Source organism: Epinephelus moara, chromosome 2 (genome assembly GCF_006386435.1).
Source record: "Epinephelus moara isolate mb chromosome 2, YSFRI_EMoa_1.0, whole genome shotgun sequence".
Classification (NCBI taxonomy): Eukaryota; Metazoa; Chordata; class Actinopteri; order Perciformes; family Serranidae; genus Epinephelus; species Epinephelus moara.
In genome coordinates, this window is record NC_065507.1 from 39,498,188 (window position 1) to 39,521,811 (window position 23,624).

The 23,624-nt window shown below is 42.4% G+C and overlaps 1 protein-coding gene across 4 annotated transcripts in view; it reads left to right on the forward strand.

The window, feature by feature from the left end:
• The first annotated feature begins 18,344 nt into the window (after positions 1-18,344).
• LOC126397419 (RNA-binding protein Musashi homolog 2-like) overlaps positions 18,345-23,624 on the forward strand; it is a 499,199-nt gene continuing 493,919 nt past the window's right edge. For all 4 annotated transcript variants that reach the window (XM_050056179.1, XM_050056199.1, XM_050056189.1 and 1 more), the window contains exons 1-4: positions 18,345-18,530; positions 19,389-19,429; positions 19,621-19,702; positions 20,798-20,882. In XM_050056179.1, the coding sequence (XP_049912136.1) occupies positions 18,469-18,530; positions 19,389-19,429; positions 19,621-19,702; positions 20,798-20,882 (270 nt within the window). In that variant the 5' untranslated portion in view covers positions 18,345-18,468. The remainder of the gene's footprint in view (positions 18,531-19,388; positions 19,430-19,620; positions 19,703-20,797; positions 20,883-23,624) is intronic.

The following is a 23,624-nucleotide window of genomic DNA, read 5'->3' on the forward strand; positions in this document are numbered from 1 at the left end:
AACAGGTCTCTGTTTACATTCAAGGGTATTTATGTGGGCAAACTGATGAAAAGTAGTCTGTTGATGACCACAGTGGATTGTTCAGTCATTGTAGAGCCAAATTAATTCAAATTTACCCATTGAACGGGTCACCTCAGCAATCATCACAACAATTGCCCCCCCTGAGAAATTTGGCAGGAGCCGCCACTGAAGTAAGGACTGTGTGAACATCTCCCCACTGATCTAGCCATCTCTTACAACTGGTCTAAATTTCATAGTCTAGTTTTAGTTTCATTTCAGCAACATTTTGATGACACAGTTTTTAACATGTAAGCAGTATTAGACATATTTCTTAGTAATAGTGGTCGAAGAGTAACTGTACCCAGGTTCTGGCTTGCCATGCCACTTTATCATGATAACATGCTTTTTTCACAACCTGCGCCTGTGGCCATCAGGAACAACTATAAATACTGCGATATTGCATGATATTGGATTTTTTTGCCAATATCCTGCTGATATATACAACTTATTTGGCCAATAACCAATGCCAAAATCAATTTATCTTCTTTTTTCCCCACCTAATTTAGGTGATCATCAAGTCTCTTCTGTAGTGGAATTAACGTCATGTTGTGCATGCATACTCTTATTATCATGACCCACCAGCAGATGGAGACATGAAATAAAGTACTTTTTAATGTATGTAATATTAATTCATTGTGCAAAATAAGAAAAATGCTGGTCGATTCTGATCTGTTCATTTTAAAGCCGATGACATGCTGATATTATCGTGCATGCCTCATAACTACATTTTATTTCCAACGTGATCAGACAGCATGTCGTAAGAACTAGGCCTGATTGAGTGTATACTTTTGTCACTCATAGAGATCAATGCTGCCATGATTTTCCTCTTTCTAAAATCTAATGAGGATTTACTCCTAAAAAAAAGTAAAATCCTTTACATACATTAGAATCCAAGACATGTTTATTGCCCTGTACATTTTCACATACAAGGAATTTGCCTTGGTATTTTGGTGCATATTGATCACAAAAGAGATTATGGCTGCTGCGCAGCAATGGTCAGGGCCGGGCAATTTTAGGCAAATTTAGGCAAGATGAAAACATTTTTTAAAATGTAAAAGTAGCTATTGGATAGACTCTGCATATTGACTAATAGCTAAGCCAAATAAACAGGGAAAAGAGACAAGGGATAACAGGGAAAAGTGTTGATAAAGAGTATTTGTCTCTCCGTGAAACTGCATGGATCATAATTATTTTAACCTTAGCAGTCTCTAATCCACATAGCATGATGCCTGAACATAGGACTTTGACATTAGAATGTCCATTCTGCTTTAGCTGAGGCTTGAACTCACAGTTTCTGAGACTGAGGTCCGTCTTCTATCTCACTGAGCTAATTGGCAAGTGACAGTTCATGTGTGGCTTCACAAACTGACTAAGCCAAGCATCAGGGTGCCAGACAGCAGCCATCCATGCCATGGAAAAGCAAATTTCAAAGTGAAAGTTCCAAAGCTGTAGCACATATGGTTGATTTGTTATGAATTTTCAAAGTTTTGAAATTTAGAGGCTTGCTGTAGCGCCACCATCAGGACTATTGTCTTGTGTTTCCAGTTGAGGACATCTGGACTGGACCTTTATGAAAAGTTTGGGTAGATTTCTCATATAGAAATGTTGCACAAGCTGAGGATTGAACTCACAATCTTCAACACCAAGAACCATCCTCTATCTCACTGAGCTAATTGGCAAACAGAAATGTCACCTGTAGCTTCACAAATTGACTAAGCCAGTCACCTGTGTGCAAGACAGCAGCTGTTAGTGTGTAAGGGCAGATTTCAAACAGCTGTCAAAAATTCAGTTATTAAGACAAAAATCCAAAAATACACAAACTGCATCTAGACAGCATGGAGATGTTGGTAATTTGTTTTTAACAATGATTTATTGGCTCCATAAGTGAAAAACTGATGTTTAAAAATGCCATTTTTGCATTGACTCCAATTGTTCACATTAGAGCAAAATTCAAAATGCTGTAAAAAATTCAGTTTTTGAGATAAAATTCTGATATTTTCCAAACATCATCCACCATGACTCCAAACTTTTGTCATTTTTTTAAATGAACATTGAAAATGTATTTAGCAAGAATTTGCAAATATATGTTTACAATACCGTTTACAGTCAAACATTTTGATGCACTGTAGGCTCAATTTTTGATAAATCAAAAATCTGTGTGGATCGTTTGTGTAGGACAGTCTGAAGATGCTCTGTAGCAAGTTTGGTGTCAATTGAGCAAAAATTGTGGAAGGAGATAGGTTTAATAAGTTTTACAGTTTTTGAAAAAAACAGTGATGGACTTCATAATTTGCAATAGGTACAAAGGTTTCTTCAGTATTGGGGCTTCATTTTGGTGAAAGTTGCAAATCTGTAGCATGTATGGTTGATTTGTTGTGAATTTTCAAAGTTTTGAACTTTAGAGGCTTGCTGTAGCGCCACCATCAGGACTATTGGCCTATTTTTGCAGCTGAGGCAATCTGGCATGGGACTGGACCTTTGTGCAAAGTTTGGTGATTTTTCGCGCATGGGAAGTATGATTTCCTCGGAAGAAGAAGAAGAAGAAGAAGAAGAAGATGCATGATAACAATTGGGTCCTGGCAGCTTAGGCTGCCCGGCTCCTAAATATAAGAAAGAAATAAAGACAGAACAAGTATAAAAGTATTAAAAAAGAAATTTGCAAGAATAGATATTTTAGATACACTGTCGTTTACAAATTTGGAATTTTCTGCCACAAAAGCCTAACTGGTTCCAGTCAGGTGGCTGAGATTCCTGTTACCTATCCACTTCGTGCCTTGTGGCACACAAGGCCTTCACAGAGCGCTTCCACTTTTACCGGTCAGCTGCTGCCGTCCTTACTTCAGACCATGAGCTCCAATCCCGCTTCTTGACGTTCTTTCTCAACTGTACGCCTGCTGTGGAACACATCAACTGCTTTGTTGTCTCCCTTATTCATTTTCCACGTTTCACATCCATAGAGTAATACTGGCACTACTAGTGTCTTATACAGTCTGAGCTTTGTTCTTCTTGAGATGCTTTTGGAGCTCCAGGGATTTTTTTTTAGTCTGATGAATGCACCTCTTGCTTTTGTGAGTCTATTCTTCGGGTCTTTCATACCACCTCCCTCCTCACAAATGGTGGCTCCTAAGTATGTGAACTTTTCTTCATCTTTGATGTCTTGCCCATTGATCCTAATACTTTCCTGGTTTCTTGCATTAATCCTCATGGATACCGTCTAAATGGAAGATTTAATCATTTAATTCTTCTTCTGGGGGCAAAACAGTTTCAAATGTAATGAATAAATTTGATGTAAAAATTACACTGTTTTTATCTTTTAAAAAACACATTATTGAAGACAATGAAATATCAGTAATGCAGGTGGTTCCAAAGTATTTAAAATTAAAAGAGCTGTACAGTGTTGACATGATACATTTGTTTGGAAGTGGCAGTAGCTCAATCTGTGGGGACTGAGCATGGGAACTGGAGGGTCTCGCATGGACCACGGCATAAGGTGTGGACTAGCAAGGTGCCCCGTTCACTCCTGAGCACTGTTCATTCCTCAAATGCTTGGAGTTCTTTGTATGGCCCTTCGGTCCAGTGTATGCATGTCTGTGTATGTGGGTCTATGTATGTGATAAATCACACCATAAGAGTGTTAAAACAAATTTTACCCAATGAGGTATTAATGCTTCTTAATATAGATGGAGTTAGATGGAGGCAGGTGATTTGCTGTGGCGAACCCTAAAGGGAACAGCCAGAATAAGAATAAGAATAATAATAAGAATTAATGCTTCTTCATCTTCTCCTTCTATTTGCAAAATATTGAATAAGCAAATAAAATAATCAAAAAAATCCAGATAATACTTATCCAAAGATTTGCATTAATGTTATGCATCAAGTTCGATGTGGAGGGTTCACAGATGTGCAAATAATAAGGACTTATGTTAACGTGTGTTGCAGTATGCCAGTACACGGTTGATGGAGGAGCAGTAGAATGCCACCACCAGCTTTGGTGGAAGAGAGTTTGGGGCCAAGTTTAACAATTTGTGGGTGATTAGTGTGGAAGTTCTTTGTCCAGCAGAGGTGGGAAGGGGGAGGTCTAAGTCATACAGTTTGCAAATTACTGTGTCTGGAATGGTCGTATTAAATGCTGAGCTGTAGTCTGCTGTATGAAGAGCATTGTTACATATTGTTCTAAATGACTCAGCATGGTGTGTAGAGTGTTACCACCGGCCTAGGGGAACCGTTCATAACATGAAAGATGCTCCCCTCTTTCCCCACTCCCAAGGATGACCAAGGCCACACAGCTGCAGTCCAACAAAAGATAATTTATTTACAGTCAAAGAGAAAGGTAGTAATAAGCTTCAGGGTAGGCGTGGCCCAAAACAACAAACAAACAATCTACTTCCCAAAACTAACTTACCTACCCAAAAGTAAAGAAAATGAAAATACAAGTCACTCACCTGACTCCCTATAAATTAACAAGAGAAAAAGGATTAAACAAAAAGGCCCACCCGGACTGCTGGAATAATATCACGACTGACTCAGATTTAACACATTACAACAAAGCATGGTGTAGTTGGGCGTAGGGCCAAGAGAAGAAGAAGAACAGCTCAAGCAGCGGCCATTTTATACCAGCTCCACCAATCTCCAACCACCAATCAGCAGCCAGCACCTGGAGAGAGAGAAACACACTAAGGGTGGCAGCACCACCCTCAGGCAGGGAGGAACAACAGAACAACAGAATCACACATAAATGACCCAGGGTCATAACAAGAGCTATGGAGATTACATCTTCTGTGGACCTGTTTGCTCTGTACGAAAACTGATGCGGGTTGAAGGTGGAAGAGAAGCTGGCTTTGATGTGCTTTCGACCAGTCTCTCAAAACACTTCATAACTACTGAAGTGAGCGCACTTGGTGTGTCATTAAAATTGCTGATGACTGGCTTTTTGGGGATATCGATGATGATAACTGACTTTAAGTAGCTTGTGATGATGGCTTATGTTACGGAAAGATTAATTATCTCATTGAAGACCCCAGAGAGCTGGTCTTTCCTGGGTACTCTGTGAGAACCCAGAGTTCATTAACCTGAGACCTACATGTCTCACTTTGTGCTCCTATAGAGTGAGTATGTGGGTAATGAAGGCTGGTGGAGGCAGTGTAGCTAAGTTGGACCCTTTACCTTAAAGCAGGTAAAGAAACAGTTCAGTTCCTCTGCCAGCAAGGCGCTAGCGCTGACAGTCAAGGGATTGCTGCCCTTCCCAGTGAGTCAACATTTCTAAGTGAGGGTAGTAAATGAGCTGAAAAACGGGCCCTATAAGGGACTGTCCACAGATTCCATATTGGTCCCATGACATTTGCCCATATGGGTTGGTTTAACCAAGTGTGCCCCAGAGAAGATTCCCATTTCAGACCCCTACTGTAGGGATTTGCTAAAGGCAAGTTGGTTGCTGATTATTAATTACCAATGGTAATTAGTTAAGAAATTAAATTATTAATGTGTATTAATAATTAATAATTCCACCCTGGATACAGGGATCAATGACCAACCGGTTTTAGACAAAAAAGGGAAAAATCCTCGTCTCAGTTTGCTAATATAGGTGAATATTAACAATCAAATAATTAGAGGGCGTGAACCCGAGCACTGACCATCACAACCAGCTACTGATACAAAAACAATGCACAAATCACCACAGAGGACTGCCAAGTCACAAAGTTTATTATTTATTATATAATAATTATCTATTATTATTAATTATGATTCAACAATCACAAGCTGTTCACTTAATAAACATACTACATTAAATTGACTAACTAGAAGCAACAAATCAAAGCATGCAAGTGGGTCTCTGCGTGCGTGCGTGTGTGTATATGTGTATGTGTGTGTATGTGTGTGTGTGGGTGTGTGTATGTGAAGGGAGAGCGAAATAGAGAAAGAAAATGGTGGGCGTGGCCTCCTGGGGGACACGTCACGCCAGGTACTGATAAGAGTAAGGCGGGAAATTTGAGGGAAGAAGTAATGAGGCAGGATACTAGAGCGAGACAATGGGTCATATAACAGCTGGCCACATGTGCACCTTTAAAGTACGCACAAGATGGCGTCCAGCGGGATCAAACACACTGTATGCTCTAACAGAATAGCTGTGCCAACACGTGTAGGTGTGTAGAGTGTGGTAATGGCGAACTGCCCTTAAAGGGAAATTTTGGTTTATTTCAACCCGTCTCCTATCGTCCTAAATTTGTTTCAAGTCACTAGTGACATAGAAATAATAGTTAGCATTTTAGCCGTTAGCCTAGATACAGCTGTAGCGTCAGACCTGTTAAAACGTAATTGAACGGGCATCCTTTCAAGTGCAAAGTTAGTCCACTAACTAGGTAAAAGCGGCTGTGGAGGAACACAATGGTCACTTTCCTATCCCTCAGAGGCCAGTAGACTAACTGGGTCAGCCTACCGTCCACTGGTCCTTGTTACAGATAGGAATGCGGCGTATTGCGAGCGCACGGCCGGCACAACTAACGGCACAATCAGTTTGCTCTGGCGAGCACAACAACAAGCAGCAATCAATGATTAGATTATCAAAGAAAGGGACACGGCGGTCCTCAAAGTTCACAAAATCACAGTTAAAAGTCACTCTTAAGTCACACACTATATATAAAGTCTCTGCCCAGACTGAAGCTCTCTTACTTGAGTCGCACGGCACGACGACGTGTGTCCCGTCTGTTGCTGTGGGATGAGTGCGCGGGGCCGCCAAATGGCGGGGTTGTGCAGCGTTCCTCTGGTGCTCCGTGGAGTGTTAAAAACAAAAGAAAAAGTGTCTTTCCTCGTCCAGCGAGTCAAGAAACAAAAGGGCAGCCTAGGTCAGTTAAATTCAAACGTTTGAGGTGCTCCCTAGCAGTAACTTGTGCACAGAAAGCTTTGGCTTCCTTTCAGCAACTCGTCACTCGGGGATTGCGAGGGGCGTCAGCGCGCAGCGGCAATTAAAGTCTCAGTGACGTCATAGGGGGTTCCTTCTGACTCCACCTGAACCTGGCTGCTGTCGCCCAATCGGTCTTTGTCAGTCACGTGTCCTAACTGGCAGACACGCCCCCAGGCGCCATTTTGGTTGTACCGCAGATTTAAACACAGAACAGGAGTAGCTGTCCGGGGAAGTCATAGTTAGTAACGTTAGCAGTTAGTTAGTAGTGAGTTTTTAAACTGTTACCCAGTCGCCGAGCTGGAGAAGAATAAGAAGGATGAGAGGATACCGTACAGGGACAAACTTATCAAGGTGGCCAGGGACCGGTATTTGGCTAAATTGTCGACAATCAATAACATAGATCCGTACGACCTCACAGCTAAAGACTGGAGCTCCGACGCCACATTACTGCCTCCAACTTCATCGCTGGATATAACAAACTACCTCATTTACGGTATCAGCGCTTACACATATGAACAGTTCAGAAACTATAAATCTCTCGAAGCTCACGGACATTTCACGAATGGCTGGGTGCAGCAACTGTTCACATTTCGACCGCAGGACTGCGACAACACACTCGTCACTGCAAAGGTAAGCTAACTTGGCTGTAATCAAGTGAAGTTATGGTTGGTGGTTACGGTTAGTTTGCTTGTTTTGTCTGATTTGCTTTACTTATTTTAATTGTGGGCATAAGAGATTCATGTGTATTATATTATTGTGACAAAATGACCTCATTCACATCACAGGAGCTAGAATAAAGTGAAAATGATCTAATAATCCTACCCCTTTTTGATACAACATAATTACTCAAGCATCAAGCAGTTATTAATCATATGGTTTAACAGACATCAGCTTATCTAACCACAGAAATAAACCTGTCAGCCTGTCATCGGCCTGTAAATCAGAAACTGTAATAATGTAGACAGCCTTACAAATTAAGCAAAATATAGGAAATGATTTAACATGAACAGATTAACCCAGACTGCCCTCCCTTTTTGCCTGTAGTTTACAAGTGATGCTAGCTAGCTAGCTAAGGTTAGCCAATGTGAAAATAGCGACTTTAGAAAGCAAAAACCAGCATATTCAGTAACATTACTTAAACAAAAAAAACCTCTCTTACTTGCCTTTATGAAAATGCCGAGAGCAAACACGCATGAAGGGAGATATGGTGTTGAAAGTGATGCCCTTCCGTCTCACTGCTGCGACCCAGGCCATCCGACGCCTCTTCGTTATTTCCTCAACCTGCTGTCCATAACCTCTTTTCCAAGTGGGAAACCGAAAAAATCTCACGTTGTGGTCAACTTTTCTGCCATTTCTTTCGTGTGACTTAGTATGACAGCCTTTCACACAACACGAGTGTCCCATTTTATCAAAGATAATGCCACACGCAAAGACGATGTTCACTGTTGAGTTGTTTACAACGAGTGACCCTCCAAAATGGCGATTCAACCCACAATACACTGCGGTTGTCGCAAGCGTTACGTCACCTGACAAAGACCGATAGGGCAAGAGCAAGAGTTTGAATTTCAGAAGTGAGTTACACTTTTATAGCTACCGGACCGATGGAAGCTTGGCGCGTTTCCTTTGTTCTTAGGCTGGCTGGTTTTGTCAAGGCCTCTCTATTGTTTAAAACATGTGGCTGAGGTCCCAACACTACCTACTTTGTACTCAGGTAGCCCCGACGTGACCCATGTGGGATCCACTTAGGCAAACCCACTCATGTGGGCAATTGGTATGGGACCAATATGGAACATGTGGACAATCCAATATAGGGCCCATTTTTCAGCCCATTTTCTTCCCACATGGGCCCCACACACAAATGTTGGCTGGGTTGTAGTTAATGATGTGCTATATTTCCTGCTATGCCCCCCATGGGTCATTGTCTTGGAGATGGTTCTTGATTTTTCTCTTATCAGCCTCCTTGGCATCTTTGCCTCCCCTGAGATCGACTCTAGTATTGCTATACTGAGCTCTATCACCAGACATGAATGCGGTGAAATTGTCAGTGCAGTTCTCTATCGAACAGAGATTATCTCCCCACCCAGTAGTTATATCATAAATTATCCCCATCTTGGGTAATTGAAAAAATGAATAATCTTTACACACACCACTTTACTTGGCCAGCATGCGCCAGGCTATAAAAGCCCCACCTTGCACGTGCACCCACCGATTCACTGATTTCCATCTGTCAGAATCGACGTGAGAGCAGAGAGAAAAGAGAGAGGAGTTTAGTGTTTTGTCCACTTACCTTTGTTTAGGTTGGAGAGCTGGCCTTCGCGGATCCCTCTTGAGGATAGCTAAAAGCTGTTTCTGGTTTTGAGAGTAAGGACTGAAACAGTTGAGAAGGGTGCCATATCCATGTATTGCAGCTGTCTGTCTACGCACGGTGGAGGCATAGCAGCTCGCTCGAGCCTGACTTAGACAGGGGGCAGCGTGCTGCATCCCATTAGGAGGTCATTGCAGGCTCGAACCTGACCGGGTCGAAGGGTAACTCGCGACATTCATCTGAGGTTTAGTTGCCTGCTCGAACCCGACAGAGTCCGGGGGCAGCTGACGACGTTCTTTGGGGGCTTAATTGCCTGCTCGAACCCGACAGAGTCAGGGCGTGGCAAGAGGTTTACCTCAACAGTTAGCCACCGGGAGGTGTAGCTGGTTTTCCGCGGCGCACCTGAAGAGGCTTCCCATTTCCTCATTAAAACACAGAATCCCCCTCCAGTAGAAGTGTCCGCTGTCAGGTGTCACAGAAAATAATCCATACTGTGGCCACACTAACATCTGTTTGTAAAACACCCCAGTTCGGCTTGGGTCCATGTCATTGGTTCGACAGCCCATCGGTTCGACATCCCATTAGTCCGACTGACCGTGGTGCTGAACGGCTCGCGGCGGGCGTATGGTGCGCCGCGACCGGCTTGAGGCGGAGCAGGCTCATGGCTTATGTGTTTGTCACTTTCTTTTTCATTTTAACCCACACCATGATCTTTTCCTGACCCTAACCAAGTGGTTTTTGTGCCTAAACCTAACCAGACCTTAACCACAGGGCATCATGATGATTTCGGAACGGACTTTGGAACAATGAGTTTAATATGGTCGGAACAATGGGATGTTGAACCAATGGGCTGTCGAACCAATGGGCAGTTCCCGTTCGGCTTGACCAACCAATGGAAGAAATGGGCAAAACACAACAAGCTGAAATTTGTAAGTAATTATTTTATTAACAATTCAATAGATTAAAAAAGAGCTAAAAATGGGGGCCCAAGTTAGGAGAAAATAGATAAAATGGGGCTGGAAGCCAGTTCAGTTGAGAGGGGGGATAAATGTCTGTGGCTGGGTGTGCTGTCCTTGTGTATGGCGAAGCCGATATTCTTACAACAAGGTCGGTGTAGCTCTATCTGGTCACTGCTATGTGGCAGAGTCCTGCACTGGGTCGGGTACCCATGGGTACCCAACGGGTACCCGCAAAAACAGCTGATTTGTGGGTGGTTTTTAAAAAACATTTTTTCCCGGGTTCGGATCTGGGTGGAAAAAATAACATGCGGGTTGAATCGCGGGTTTTAGATAAACACATCAGTCATTAGTTCGGTAAACTACAGATAACTATCTTGGTCATTATTTACTCTCTGAGGATCGCCTCCGCTATTTCGCAACTGTCATTGGTTCAGCTGTTTACACGCGTTTCACCATCTAATAACACAATTTGTGATTGGACGACAGAATAAACATGGCTGCCACCGTCTAACAAGCGCTGCTTCCAAAACAGTAAATAATTATTGAGGTATTTGAGAAATAAGTGGATAAAACGTACAACTATCACTTTAAAATGTTTCTAAAGTGTTTCCCTGATGGATTACTTCTCTCCTCGATGGATTCTAAAAACACGTGACGGCTCGTAACTGCTGAACGTCGCTCTGGACAGAAAGTAAGTCTATTATTACACATGTAAAGTTCCTTTACATAGATTAAAAGTTTAAAAGCATTAAACGTAACAAACGAGTGCTTTTACACGTGTATGGGAGAAGAACACAGAGGGTTGATGATGGAGCTGAAGTCAGGTTTTTATTGTGAGAACTGCTTCATTCAGGTCGTTGTTTACTTACTGGCACCTTAACTGTGGCGATATGCTGTTCAATATTCAGCCAATATGACCCAAAATGATTACTTTAAATCCGGGTTACGGGTCGGGCTGCGGGTCGTGTTTCAACGGGTCGGACCGGGTTGCGGTACTAATTGGCCTGATGCGCGGGTTTGCGGTTCGGGTGCGGGATCTTGAAAACTGGACCCGTGCAGGACTCTGCTATGTGGCTGGTCAGGTCCTTCTATACGCTTCTAGTAGTTCTGCTTGACTAGGCAGCTCTCCACCTTGACCTAGCCGTGTGGTAGACCCAGCAGCCCTCTCAGCACACCCAGAACTGCAGAGGAGATTCACAGCCAAAATGAACAAATCTAAAAAATAGCAAACATGGCTCAACATACAACACAACATTCAACACATCCCACACCAACAGACAAACAGTACTCAATAAAAGTAGTTTCCAGAGAAAAGGAAAAACCTATACCTTGAACATGCAGTGACTGCTCATGATAATCCAGCTTTATGCATGAACTGCTTCTGCATGTCTGCTGGGCAAAGGAAAGCCTGTTGCTATTCATTTGGCAGGCGTCCACCAGCCCCTTCTGAGGGCCCGTAGCCAGCTAAGCTCCCCAAGTTGGCAGGTCCGGTAGTGGGGGACGGGGGCCTATCAAGGTCCTCCACCGCCTCCATTATTACAGTTTCAGTAGGGGGTGAGCGGACTGTGTCACATAGGAACCTCCTGCTCCTGGGCCCTCTGCTAGGTCAGATAAGAGCCCCTCCTCCCCTAGGTTGAAGGAGGAGATAGACATTCTTGGCATATGGCCCTCAGAGAATGATAAGTTGGCCTCAGAGGGGCAGCAGGTGCCTGTAAAAGAGCATGTCCAGCAGTCACCTCTCCTTCAAGAAATTATTGGCTGGGCTGCTTTGGCTCTGGGGCTTGACCTGCCAGCTGGTCAGGGTCCTGCCCCTTCCCGTTTTGATGATGAAACAGGGGGGTGACCCACAAGGTTCCTTGTGCCTCTCCTTTCTGATTTTGAGGAGGTGGTCAGCAGTTGGTTTACAACACCGATGGCAGGGGCACGCTGGTCGGGACTCTGTTGTTGTAGGTTGTTGGCCATAGCCCCCCCATGGATCACGTTTTGGCTGCCTTGGTGGCTTGGTCAAAGTCCCACCTGGACAAGGCCAACTGCCCGAGTAGAAACGGCAAGGCTTGCTGGCAAATACAGTTACCATACTGTCCCTGTACCAGAGCCGGTTGGCCAGTTAGAGGAGGGGTGCAGTATGGATCTAATAGCCGAACTACAACATGTCTCCTCACTTCTTCCAAAGCTCATGAGAGAGCAGGGTGAAGCAGCTGGCAGTGTTACGGCAAGTTTTTTGGGTGGTAAGGCGCCATCTCTGGCTGTCACAGTCCATTCTGCAGAGGATAGGGCGTGTCTGCTCAAACTGTTGAGCATCTGCCTTGTTTAAGCCTGATGCATCCATGATGATTCAGCAGGGCCAGGAGGCGTGTCAAGAGGTGTCAGGCACCTTGAAGTGAGGTCAGGGCTGGCAGCAGCTGCATTTTCCATTATTACAGACCACCAGCACAGGGAACTCCTATGCTCAGAAATCTTCACTCTTATGGCAAAGTCAGCTATCAGGGAAAAGAAGAAAGAAGATCAGCAGGCAGGGTTTTATTACCACTCTTTTCTTGTTCTGGAGTGGTACGGGACACTCAGGCCTGTCTTGGACCTCAGGGGGCTGAACAAGTTCCTCAGGCCCCTGAAATGCAAAATGTTGACCGTGTCCATGGTCAAGCAGGCTGTCCACGCAGGTGACTGATTTGCAACCGTCTACCTCAAGGACACCTATTTTCATATCGCAATCTGGGAGGGGCACAGGAGGTTTCTCAGGTCTTTGAGGGAAAAACCTTTGAATTCTGTGTCCTCCCCTTCGGCATGTCACTGGCACCCTGCACCTTCACCATGGATGCGGCAGCAGCAGAGTCTCAGGATACTGAACTGTTTAGATGACTGGCTAATTTGTGCACAGACAGAGGAGCTGTGCCGCCATCATATGTCTGTGCTGTTTGATCACATTCAGAGTCTGGGGCTGCACATCAACGAGAAAAAGGCTGTGTCTCCACCAGCTCTTTCCAGCCTTCCTCTGACGGCTAAAAAAAGCAACATGCCACAAAGCAACTCTTCCCTCCATCCATTCAAGGATTGGTAATGTAACAACTGGGCATATTATCAGCACAGCTGTACAGGCTAAGCAAGACTGTTTAACTTTGTCAATTGTGATTTAATGCTGTTTATTGAGTTACTGTTGTGATTGTTTGCAGTTAGGTTATTGGTTAGTTGGCTTCGCCAAAGATAAGTGATGTTAGTTTGCTAATACTTTTCACAGACAGAGTCTTGCATGCATCCAAACATCCTCTGCCCTAACCCTGGCCCTTTGCAACACATAGCACATTCACACTAATTCACAAATTGGCTTTCAACAGAGCTACACCCAAAGAGGCAACACAAAGTTCCCTCTTCTTTTCCTTTGTCCTGACTGACCACACAGTCAGGCAGACCTCCCCGATCTGAAGCCACCTTTGAATCGATCTCTCTTGTCAGCCATTTTATCTGTAGGCCAAACAGCCTTTTGTTTCACCACCACCGCCCCGCCCCCGTCTCTCTCTCTCTCTCTCTCTCTCTCTCTCTCTCTCTCTCTCTCTCTCTCTCACACACACACACACACACACACACACTCCCACATACACTTATACACATCCATGCTTGTATATACTTAGTATTTGTGTGTTTCATTTGCTTTGCTTTCTTTATGAATAAATATATTTGAAATCATACCTTCTGTCTGTTTAATATTGCACAAGAGTGAATGAATAGTCAACCTCTGCCATGTCAAGAACTCTGAAATCCTTCAGGCTTTACTATTAATTTGGTTATGGGTATTAATTTAATTATTAGTCAAAATTCCAAATTGATAGTTTAGGGAACTTTATGAGACTCATATCATTAACTGGCTATCATTTTCCCTTCTTGGGAATGGTGCCCCACGAGGTGATTTAATATAAATGAAGTCACATTATTTAACACACTTAATCATTATTAACAATAATTATTAATCATTTACAATAGCCAATTTGATACTTTTGGAGATCTGTTATGACGTCTGGCCCGTGTTGAGGCTTAGATCCCAAAAATGTTGCCGTTGTGTGAGACATAGTTCTATTTGTCATCCCAACAAATGGTGCCGCCATGTGAAACATAGTACTGTTGTCATTCACAACAAATAGTGCCCCTTGGTGAAGCACAGATCACAACAACACAATGGGTGGTTAATTATTATTTTTTTTTTTAATTTAACCTTTATTTAACCAGGAAGTCCCGTTGAGATTGAAAATCTCTTTTGCAACAGAGATCTGGCCAAGGTAGCAACCAATCAGGACACATTTAAAATGCAACAAATACAATATGTAATACAAAAATCCACAATAAAACAACAATTATTCAAACAAAGTGGCCTCTCAAGAAAAACAAGCACATGTTTCTGTCACCACATTCTTTATGATGCCCTTCAATTCATTGATGGATATGTTATGAGCCCTCAGGTAGTATAAAAAGTGAGAAAGTCCATGTGAGAAGGAGTTCAGGGTGGACAGGTAAAGAAACACCAGACTTTTACCTGGGAGACTGTGGTTCATGTCCCAGGTGAAAATGGGACAATAGCCTGTTTGACTTTAAGTTTCATTCATTAAGTCTTTCCTTGCATATCTTGCTCCATCTTCAGTGGGAGGGACGAATACCAAAGGAGAAGACAAAAGTGAGAGAAAGAGGGAGACAATTAACGTCATGGAAATGTCCTCACTTTGTATGCCCAACCCTCCGCCTTGACTTCTTTTAATCAGCATTTTGCAGTGCTACAACAATGTAACACTAGTTCTGCCTTTGCTACCAAGAGTTGTCACTCATTCTTTGCTCAACTGCTAGTGGTCACTAGTCTAGGTCAACAAGGTTTCTTTCTTTAGTTATGTTATTATTTTTCTGGCAAGGACAGTCTCTGTCAACACGTTGCTGCCATATGGATCAAAATATAATGTATGTTTTCCTCATATCACAAGCTAAACTTTATCAAAGTGAGACCTATGACAAGTAAACCTGGACATGACCTGGGACTTGGGCACCCTGGGGTGTTTTTCAAGACATTTTAAGATTTTGTTGTAGTAATGTTCAATCCACTTTGGAAGGTGAACTACAAACACAAACTAGCACAAAGTGGTGATATATGAAAGGACGAATTGTTCCTTTAATGCAAAGAGAGAGAGCATGATGAGAGAGAATGATGCATCAGGTGGGTAAAGGTCACTCTCTCTCTTTCTCCCTCTCTGTAAGGACTCAGGGAAGAAATACACAGCAATCACTGTAGCATGAGTGAGGCAGATTAACAGCCAGCTTTAACTGAGCTCTCACTTTCACATTCCTGTCTGCCCCCAGCTGTTTCCACTGCTGGAGACAAACATATGGAGAGCACTGCAGCACCATTACAACACACTCTACAGAAAGATTGCAGATGACTGTATTACTTATTAGGGCTTCACTCTTACAAATCATTATGACATCACGGTACACAGTACACATAACCATGGGAGTAAATCTAAGAAAATCTTTCATAGTAAAATCTCAGGTAGTGGCCTTTATTTACTTCAACTGCAGAGAGAGCCAGACCATTATTTGAAACAGAATTATTTTGGAGACAGGCTTGTACCTCTGATTTCCTATTTTATGACTAGATTTGATCTAGATCCATTTTCTAAATTGCTTCTCTTTAAGGTTTTTGTTTTGATTGCTGCCGCCAAAAACCTTTTCATTAGATTAATCTACTACATTTTTTAACTTATATAATTCTGTGCACATTTCACAAATTACAAAGTTTTGCAGAAATCTGTTAAATAATTTAATAAAATGGACATTAATATGTTTAACATTGTCACAGTGTGCACTTCTGGCCTGCCATACATGCTACTCTTTCAGTTCACTCAGTATATTTCCACTCACCCCTCCTCTTCACCACACCTACTGTACCTGCTGGCCTATCATGTTTTTTGCCATATCCACAAAGACTTTACAGTGTTTGTCCCCGAACTGCTTTCTCATTGCCGACCTCTCCTGACTCTGACTCTCCTGCTTCATTTGCTCCCTGGTAAACCACTCAGCCTTCTGTCCTCGACCAACAGACCCTGCTTCTGCGTTACTGGTTTCTCTTCCCTGAGGCTGTGTGGAGAGACCATCACTCAGCTGTCCGTTGTTTACCTGTTCGGTCACCTGTGATTTCCTGTGCTGTGGATTACCTCGCCACGTGGCTACACATTTTGGCTTTGTGTGTGTGCCACGGGATCCACTCATTGTCGCAGCTGGTTGTTTGACTGTTTGCCAGAGCCACCCTACTTACACTACTGAACTGTTTTCTGGTGTGTGTGTCTAGCAGGCGCCGGCTACTCACCTGCTTTCTGCTTTGGCGAGCCACACCGAAAGCCCAGGACTGAACCTGTTTCTCAGAGGGGTCCAAAGCAATGTACTGTCTCTCCCAATTGTTTCACCTGTTTGCTCATTCTGTGTTTATCAAATCAGTGCATTAAAGTTCATTATAAACTGTCCTGCCTGTCATCACTGCTGGTTCTGAGTCCTAAACCCACCCATCACAACCATTTTAAAAGAATGTGTGATCAGTTTTATTGTGTTAGTAATATTTACATTTCTTCTGACTAGTGCTGAATATGTGATACAGAAGAATCAGAAAATGCACACCTTTAATCTTACAGTGCAGAAATCTTCACAGTATGTACAGGAAGTATCTCTTATGTATATTTGGCATAAGTACCAGCTAGATGTGGTTAACACAATATTTACATGCTACAAATGCATACAGGGAAAATCTAGCTCACTGGAGACATGCCCCATACCAGCCTTCTTTGAAACCGTCGCCATCAACTCTGTCCCCCAAAAAAACAAGGACCACAGGACTTAACAACTACAGACCAGTCACCCTGACCTATGTGGTTATGAAGTCCTGTGAGTGCTTTGATCTCTCCCACCTCAAAACTATCACCGGCCCACTCCTGAACCCCATACAGTTCCCCTACAGAGCCAACAGGTCCGTGGATGATGCAGTCAGCGTAGCACTCCACTAAATTCTCCAGCACCTAGAGACCTCCATAACCTGCACACCTCCAGAACCCTGAGGCGGGCAGGAAAGATCGTGGCTGACCACTCCCACCCTGGACAAAAGCTCTCTGTTACACTCCCCAGGCAGGTAGAAAAACCCCACGGAACAAAAACAGTTTCTTCCCGACTGCAGTGGGCCTCATCAACAACGCCCAGCACCCCCACTGACATTGGCAAACTGACATTGGTGTTTTCAGACCTAGAGTTTGCTTGCTTTAGTTCGAATCAGGGACTATTTTTTGCTACAAAGTTGCATAATTGCCTGAGTTTATTTGTGTTCACATGGCAGCATTTACAAGTGGACCAGATCAAATACCTTGCACAAGAAAGCCGCTCTTGATTGGTCAGGATTTTATTGCGGGAAAAATTCATGAAGTGAAGAAGAGTTGAAGAAAGGGCAACTACGTGGGTTGATTTTAGTGCTGGTCATTGTGTACTATATATTGCTTGGTAACAAGGCATGGCTTCAACTAGAAAACAATGTTTTGATGTACTGGCTGTGCTGAATGTGCATATTAAGGCAGTACAGGACTATTGTCTTTGCACATTGTATGTATTTGCTCCACTGTGAACTTCACACGTCCCTTGATTAATATTTTGGCATTCTCTGCATGAAACTGTTTCAGCTCTCATTCTATAACTGCTATACTGTAAATATTTGTTATGTTATAGTACTTTTTGAAAGCATCTTTGCATTTGTAATTGTCATTTTTCTATTCTATATTTAAGTTCTTGAGTGTTGAAGTACTTTGCCTTATTTTTATTTGCCTTAGTATTTTGATTGTCTGTTTTATGTATGCATCAAAAACCAAAGCGAATTCGCTGTAAGTGAAAACCTACTTGGCAATAAATCCTTTTCTGATTCTGATTTCTGATTCTGCGCTCAGCTTCCTTGAGTAGGCTATTAGCCTATATTTTGTGAGGCAAGTGGCCCATCCCTTAATGTTACATGTCATTTAATTGGAAATCTGACAGAATGCACAGTACAATCAGTTAATGTGGGCGGGATGTGGAAAACTGACGTCAGTGTGGTTGGTCGGTGACGGCGGAGGAGGGACCACAGACCGAACTGATCCCACGTGTGACGGAGCGCTGCATTCCCGGTTTGCTGACACTGTAGCTCCGCTCCATCTGCCGACCTACCGTCTGTGTGTATCCGTTAGTCACTGCCTGTAGCTGGGTCAGATATGGAAGGAGACGGAAGCCAAGCCACGTCTGGAAACCCGACTGATCCGCAACACGACCCGGGGTAAGGTTACAGCCTGTCAATATAAACACTGAATTTATCATTAGTTATTTTTAAAATTGCAAATTTGCAGCTTGATTTCGCACTGCCGGCTCCACTGCCTTCCGGGTCCCGTCAACTACACCTTTGTTTGGTTATATTATCAAACAGGCCTGCCCCCTTTTGCAGAATATACGCTTGGCTGGCCCCGATATGTGCTGTTAGTGCGCGTGTGGAAAGAACACACGCCAAACTTCGTTTGGAAATGTGGGAGTTAAGTCCTCTGGCACTTCATGGCTAAACTACCTGGGTTAAGAAGAATGATCAATAATTTATACAGATATAAAGCTAGCTCCGGTAAAATCGGCATAATGTCTCCCCGCTTAGTCGCACTTTATATAAAAAAAACACACAAAAATGCGTTTAGTTCACGCTGCTCCTTACCACCCAGATGTGTTTTCATAAAGGAAGCAGACGATTCTCTATCCTCCGAACCAAATTTAAAAGTTTATCTAACGACATTAGTGGTTGGTTTATTACATCTATGCCGAATTGAAGACTATGTTCATAGCAACACTGAACAACCCAAAGTTTTCGTCTACCAAGTATGTACCTCCGCCAAGATGCCAGGAGGTTATAACTGCCAGATGTTTTGAATGTAAGTTGGCATGACCCTTGGTCCATAGCGGAGAGAGGGGAACGTATTGGGGCTGCTGTTAGCCCGGCTTCGGGAACGTCTGTCGGGCAGCCTCTCCGCTGCATTGCCTCTATTTTTGTCCCCGGCTTTTACCTTTCTACAACCACTCAAGTAGGCTATTTAACTTAACATCAAAATGGCCGTTTGGAAATCTAAATGTACTTCTGTTGCTTTTTCCTTGACAGGAAAATGTTTATCGGTGGCCTCAGCTGGCAAACTTCACCAGGTAAGAACCGCGTCTCGAGCTGTGTGTATGTGTGCGCGTGCACACGGCGCAAGGTTATTTTGATTTCAAGTCCTCCATTCGACCCCTGTGTAACACGGGGACATCCACTGCTGACGACAGTGGTTCATCTTATTTAACCGGGAAATTAAGACCTAACTAACCCTCTCTGTCGTTGTGTTTTCTTTCCACAGACAGCCTTAGAGATTATTTTAGTAAATTCGGGGAAATCCGAGAATGTATGGTGATGAGAGACCCAACGACGAAACGTTCCAGGTAAATGAACAGTTTGATTCCCAGCGTTAGAAAATTATGGGGAAACTGAGTTCGTTTTGCTTTCTAGAGTGATATTAATGCCATGCAGCCATTTAACTGGATTTTCTATTGAATGAAAAGGCAATGCAGTTTGACATTGACCATGGCGCTGTGGAGAATATTCCCACTACTTCCATTCCCTGCATTTAAAATGTTTTTATGTGTTCAGTAAGGTCATTACAGTTAAAATTAAAGTGAAAAGTAATTCCAAATTATTGCATTGCACTGGAATATAAGTAGGGACTGTTCTTTACTTATCAGGGGAGGGGGGATGGCTGAGGTGTGACTTTTTATTTTATTCATTTATTTTTTTAGCCTCCCTGATGCTACAGACATTTTTCCTTGAGCCTTGCTGAGTGACTGGGGGGAAATGCATGACTCTCCCTCCACCATAAATAAGTTATTAGACTTGTAAAACTTACCCTTCAATGTTAGAAGTTAAAGACAAAATCCTGGAGTTAAAAAAAGCCTTGTTTTTCACATTTGTCATGCATGCTGGTTAGTTTGTGCAAACAGTCTATATATTTATTTGGCCAAATTTTAAATGAGATGTAGAATATAGTGTTTTTGATAAAAAAAATCACTATGTAAACTCAGATTTGATTTTTTTTTCTTGACAGAAGCATTAGTCACACATGACGTGTCCAAGGACTGTTGGAAATTTTAAAATCCAATGATAATTTCTGTTTTTACAGTTTCTTGCTATGATAAATGGTGTATTTTGGCTTTTTTTTTTAAAAGAAACCATGCCTTCTAAACCCGCCTGCATCTTCAAAAAATACATAAAAAAATCTGTAAGAAAATAAAAAAACAGTCCCTCCTCAGGGCTTAAAAATGTACATGCCTCCCCCTTTTTTTGGACACAAAAAGGGAAATAGAATGGGGAAATAAAAATGTATGAGACATATGCATGGGGCAGGTATAAACCATAGTGTGGTTTTCAGCATTTATCAGATGTGCAATAAAGCAGCTCTTTGTGGTTGGAAAATGAAAAGTGTGAAGTATGACTTATCATATGTTAGAAATGTCATATGCTGTCTTGTTGTTTCTCAACAGGGGCTTTGGCTTCATCACTTTTGCAGATGCTGCCAGCGTAGATAAAGTCTTAGCACAGCCGCACCACGAGTTAGACTCTAAAATGGTATGTTCACCCTTTTATTCTGATTGCATGAAAGACACTGACATGTTTTATTCTATTTGTGAAAAGTATTTTTCCGTCAGGGCTGTGTATTATGTTCATAAACACCTGATGGTAGCGGAGCTTGTTTACAGGGAGTCCTGAGAGAGTGGAGGGAAACACAAGTGCTCACTTTATCCAGCTGTTCCAGTTGCTGAATATTGTTTCCAATCTTTCATGGCTCGCAGAAACCAAAGTCTAACTGGGTTTTGATTTGGTTTGTGTTTCTGCGATTAATTTAATTTTCCTTTGGTTTTTATTTACAATATATCAAGCCAGAGCTGTGGTGCCTGAATATAGTCTCAGTCATAAGGTGGTGTTTTTTTTCCTACTACCTCAGGTTTGGCTTAGTCTTCTCTATTACAATCTTTGGTCTCAACTGAGTCCACTTGTTGTTGTTGTTGTTATTTATTTTTTATTTTTTTGGCTGCTCTTACAGTTGAGTGGTGAGGCTGCTGTGCTCTCACTCATCCGTCAGCTCACCACAGAGGCACAAAGTTCTTTAATGTCACATCACTGTTCTGTACCCCCATGTAATGCAGATACTGCTTATTTTCCCATAGTGTGTCTTTTTGTCATGTAACAATCAAGTATCCTCATTTTAGATGGGTTTAGTTTGAAGGACAAATGTTGGGAATATCAGACTTCAATATCTTGTAACGTTGTGCAAGAATATTTTATTTTCTAATGCAGTTCCTCTGGTTTATTTTTCTTAACACAATTTTAGTTTGTAATAGGGTGTAAATCATCAGTTTCCTCATGATATGATATCATACGATGTCTTTGAACAACTATACGATATTTGCCGATATTGCAAAGTGTGCCAAAATATGATTTTGATTTGATTCAGTTCAATTCAGAGGCCTGCGACTGATATGAGGTGGTGTGGGCCTGTTTCACACGATCTGTTACAGAAGAAGCTGCCACGTCTTTCTTTTTTTAAAAAAAAACAACAACACATAAATAATGTACATAATTGTAACCCCTCAAGTGCAGTAAAGTTCACTTTAAATTGACCCCACTGACACACATAAAACAGCACATGGGATAAGTTAGCCTTCAGAGCATTCTGACAGAAAGGCCTTTCTGGATGAAATCTTTTCATTTTAACCCAAACCATCATCTTTTTCCTAAAACTTAAGGGCTATCGTTCTTAAAGACCCGAAAGCAAACCCCTCCCACCAGCCATAAAACATGGACTGACAAAAAGATCATTTAACAAAAGTACGAAATTCGACTTAATGATATCCCCATGTAAATTCCTCAAAGTGACTGATTTGAACAAGAATTTTTGGAACTGGTCCAGTATTGAGCAAGCAGACAGCATCCAGCAGCAGTAGGGCGGCAGCAATGGAAGCACACAAGGCAATTGAATACTGTCACTGTATGTCCATTTAAAGTGGTAATTTTCGACACAGGCAGGTTTCGATTGTTATCGGAAGTGTCTGAAGTGTCTCTTTACCTTTCATTTGATCCGGTCTGTTTGCTATTGCCTCGTCAAGCTAAAGTCTCTTTCTGAAACATCACAAGATGTCACTTGTTGCAGTCAGACAGCAGTGGTAGCATGAGTGGGATTTGGAGAGAGTATAATAACTGGAGTAGTTTATAGAAAATGTAATTTAGTTTTGTCTAAAAGATTTTCAATATCATGGATGATCTTTTAGCTGATTTCAACAATGTGGCTCAGGCCTTTAAATCTGATCACCACCCGTGTTTATGTGTGATGGAGTATACGCATGAAGAGAGGATGAGGAGAGAGAGAGACAAAAAAAAGTCAGCGAAGGTTTTTATTTTACTTTTTACATACTCATTACTTCTTGCTGATGCCACTTGTTATCACAATATCTCCTTTGGTGCTGTAACGTTGCAAGTTTCCCTGCTGTGGGAATAACAAATGATTATCTTATTAGAAAAGACAATGTATAGGGGCTCCTGCAATAACTAACATTACCATTGCCATTTATTGTAGGTAGGTATCTCCTTGATGTATAGGAAGGGCAAATGTAGGCAGAAAATATCATAAAAATATATTATAGGTCATATAATACCGAAGCATTAATATAGTTTCCACCATCTCATGATATTGCAGAGGAAGACTTTTGCTTTAGGAGGCAATAACAATCAGATCAGATCAAGTGAAAGGTAAAGTGAAAGGTAAAGAGTCACTTCAGACACTTACAATAAGAGTCTGAGCCTGTCAATGGTGAAAATAACCACTTTTAATGGACATACAGTGGCGATGTTCAGTTGCCCTGTGTACTTCCGTTGCAGCTCGTTCTGCAGCCGCTGGCCGCTGACCGCTGCCTGCTCACTCCATACTTGACCAATTTCGAAAATTGTTGTTCACATTAATCTCTTGATGAATTTACATGGGAAAATAGGGTCCAGGTTGAAAAATGCTGAAGTTATCCTGTACTAAGTGCTTTTTAGGGATGCACCGAATATTCGGTAACCGAATATATTCGGCCGAATATTGCAAAAAAACACACATTCGGTATTCAGTGGAATAAGTTAAAAGCAAGACCGAATAATGGCGGCGTTTTGATAACGCAATCAAATGGCGTGCCGTGACGGGCGGAATAAAATGTCGGCAGTGTGGCGATCTGCCCGTCACGGCACTTGCATTTGCGACTAAAAATAGTTTTGAGCGAGCAAAATAGGCTTAAATCATTCAGCACGCTGTGCGAGCAGCCTACAGATTTCAAC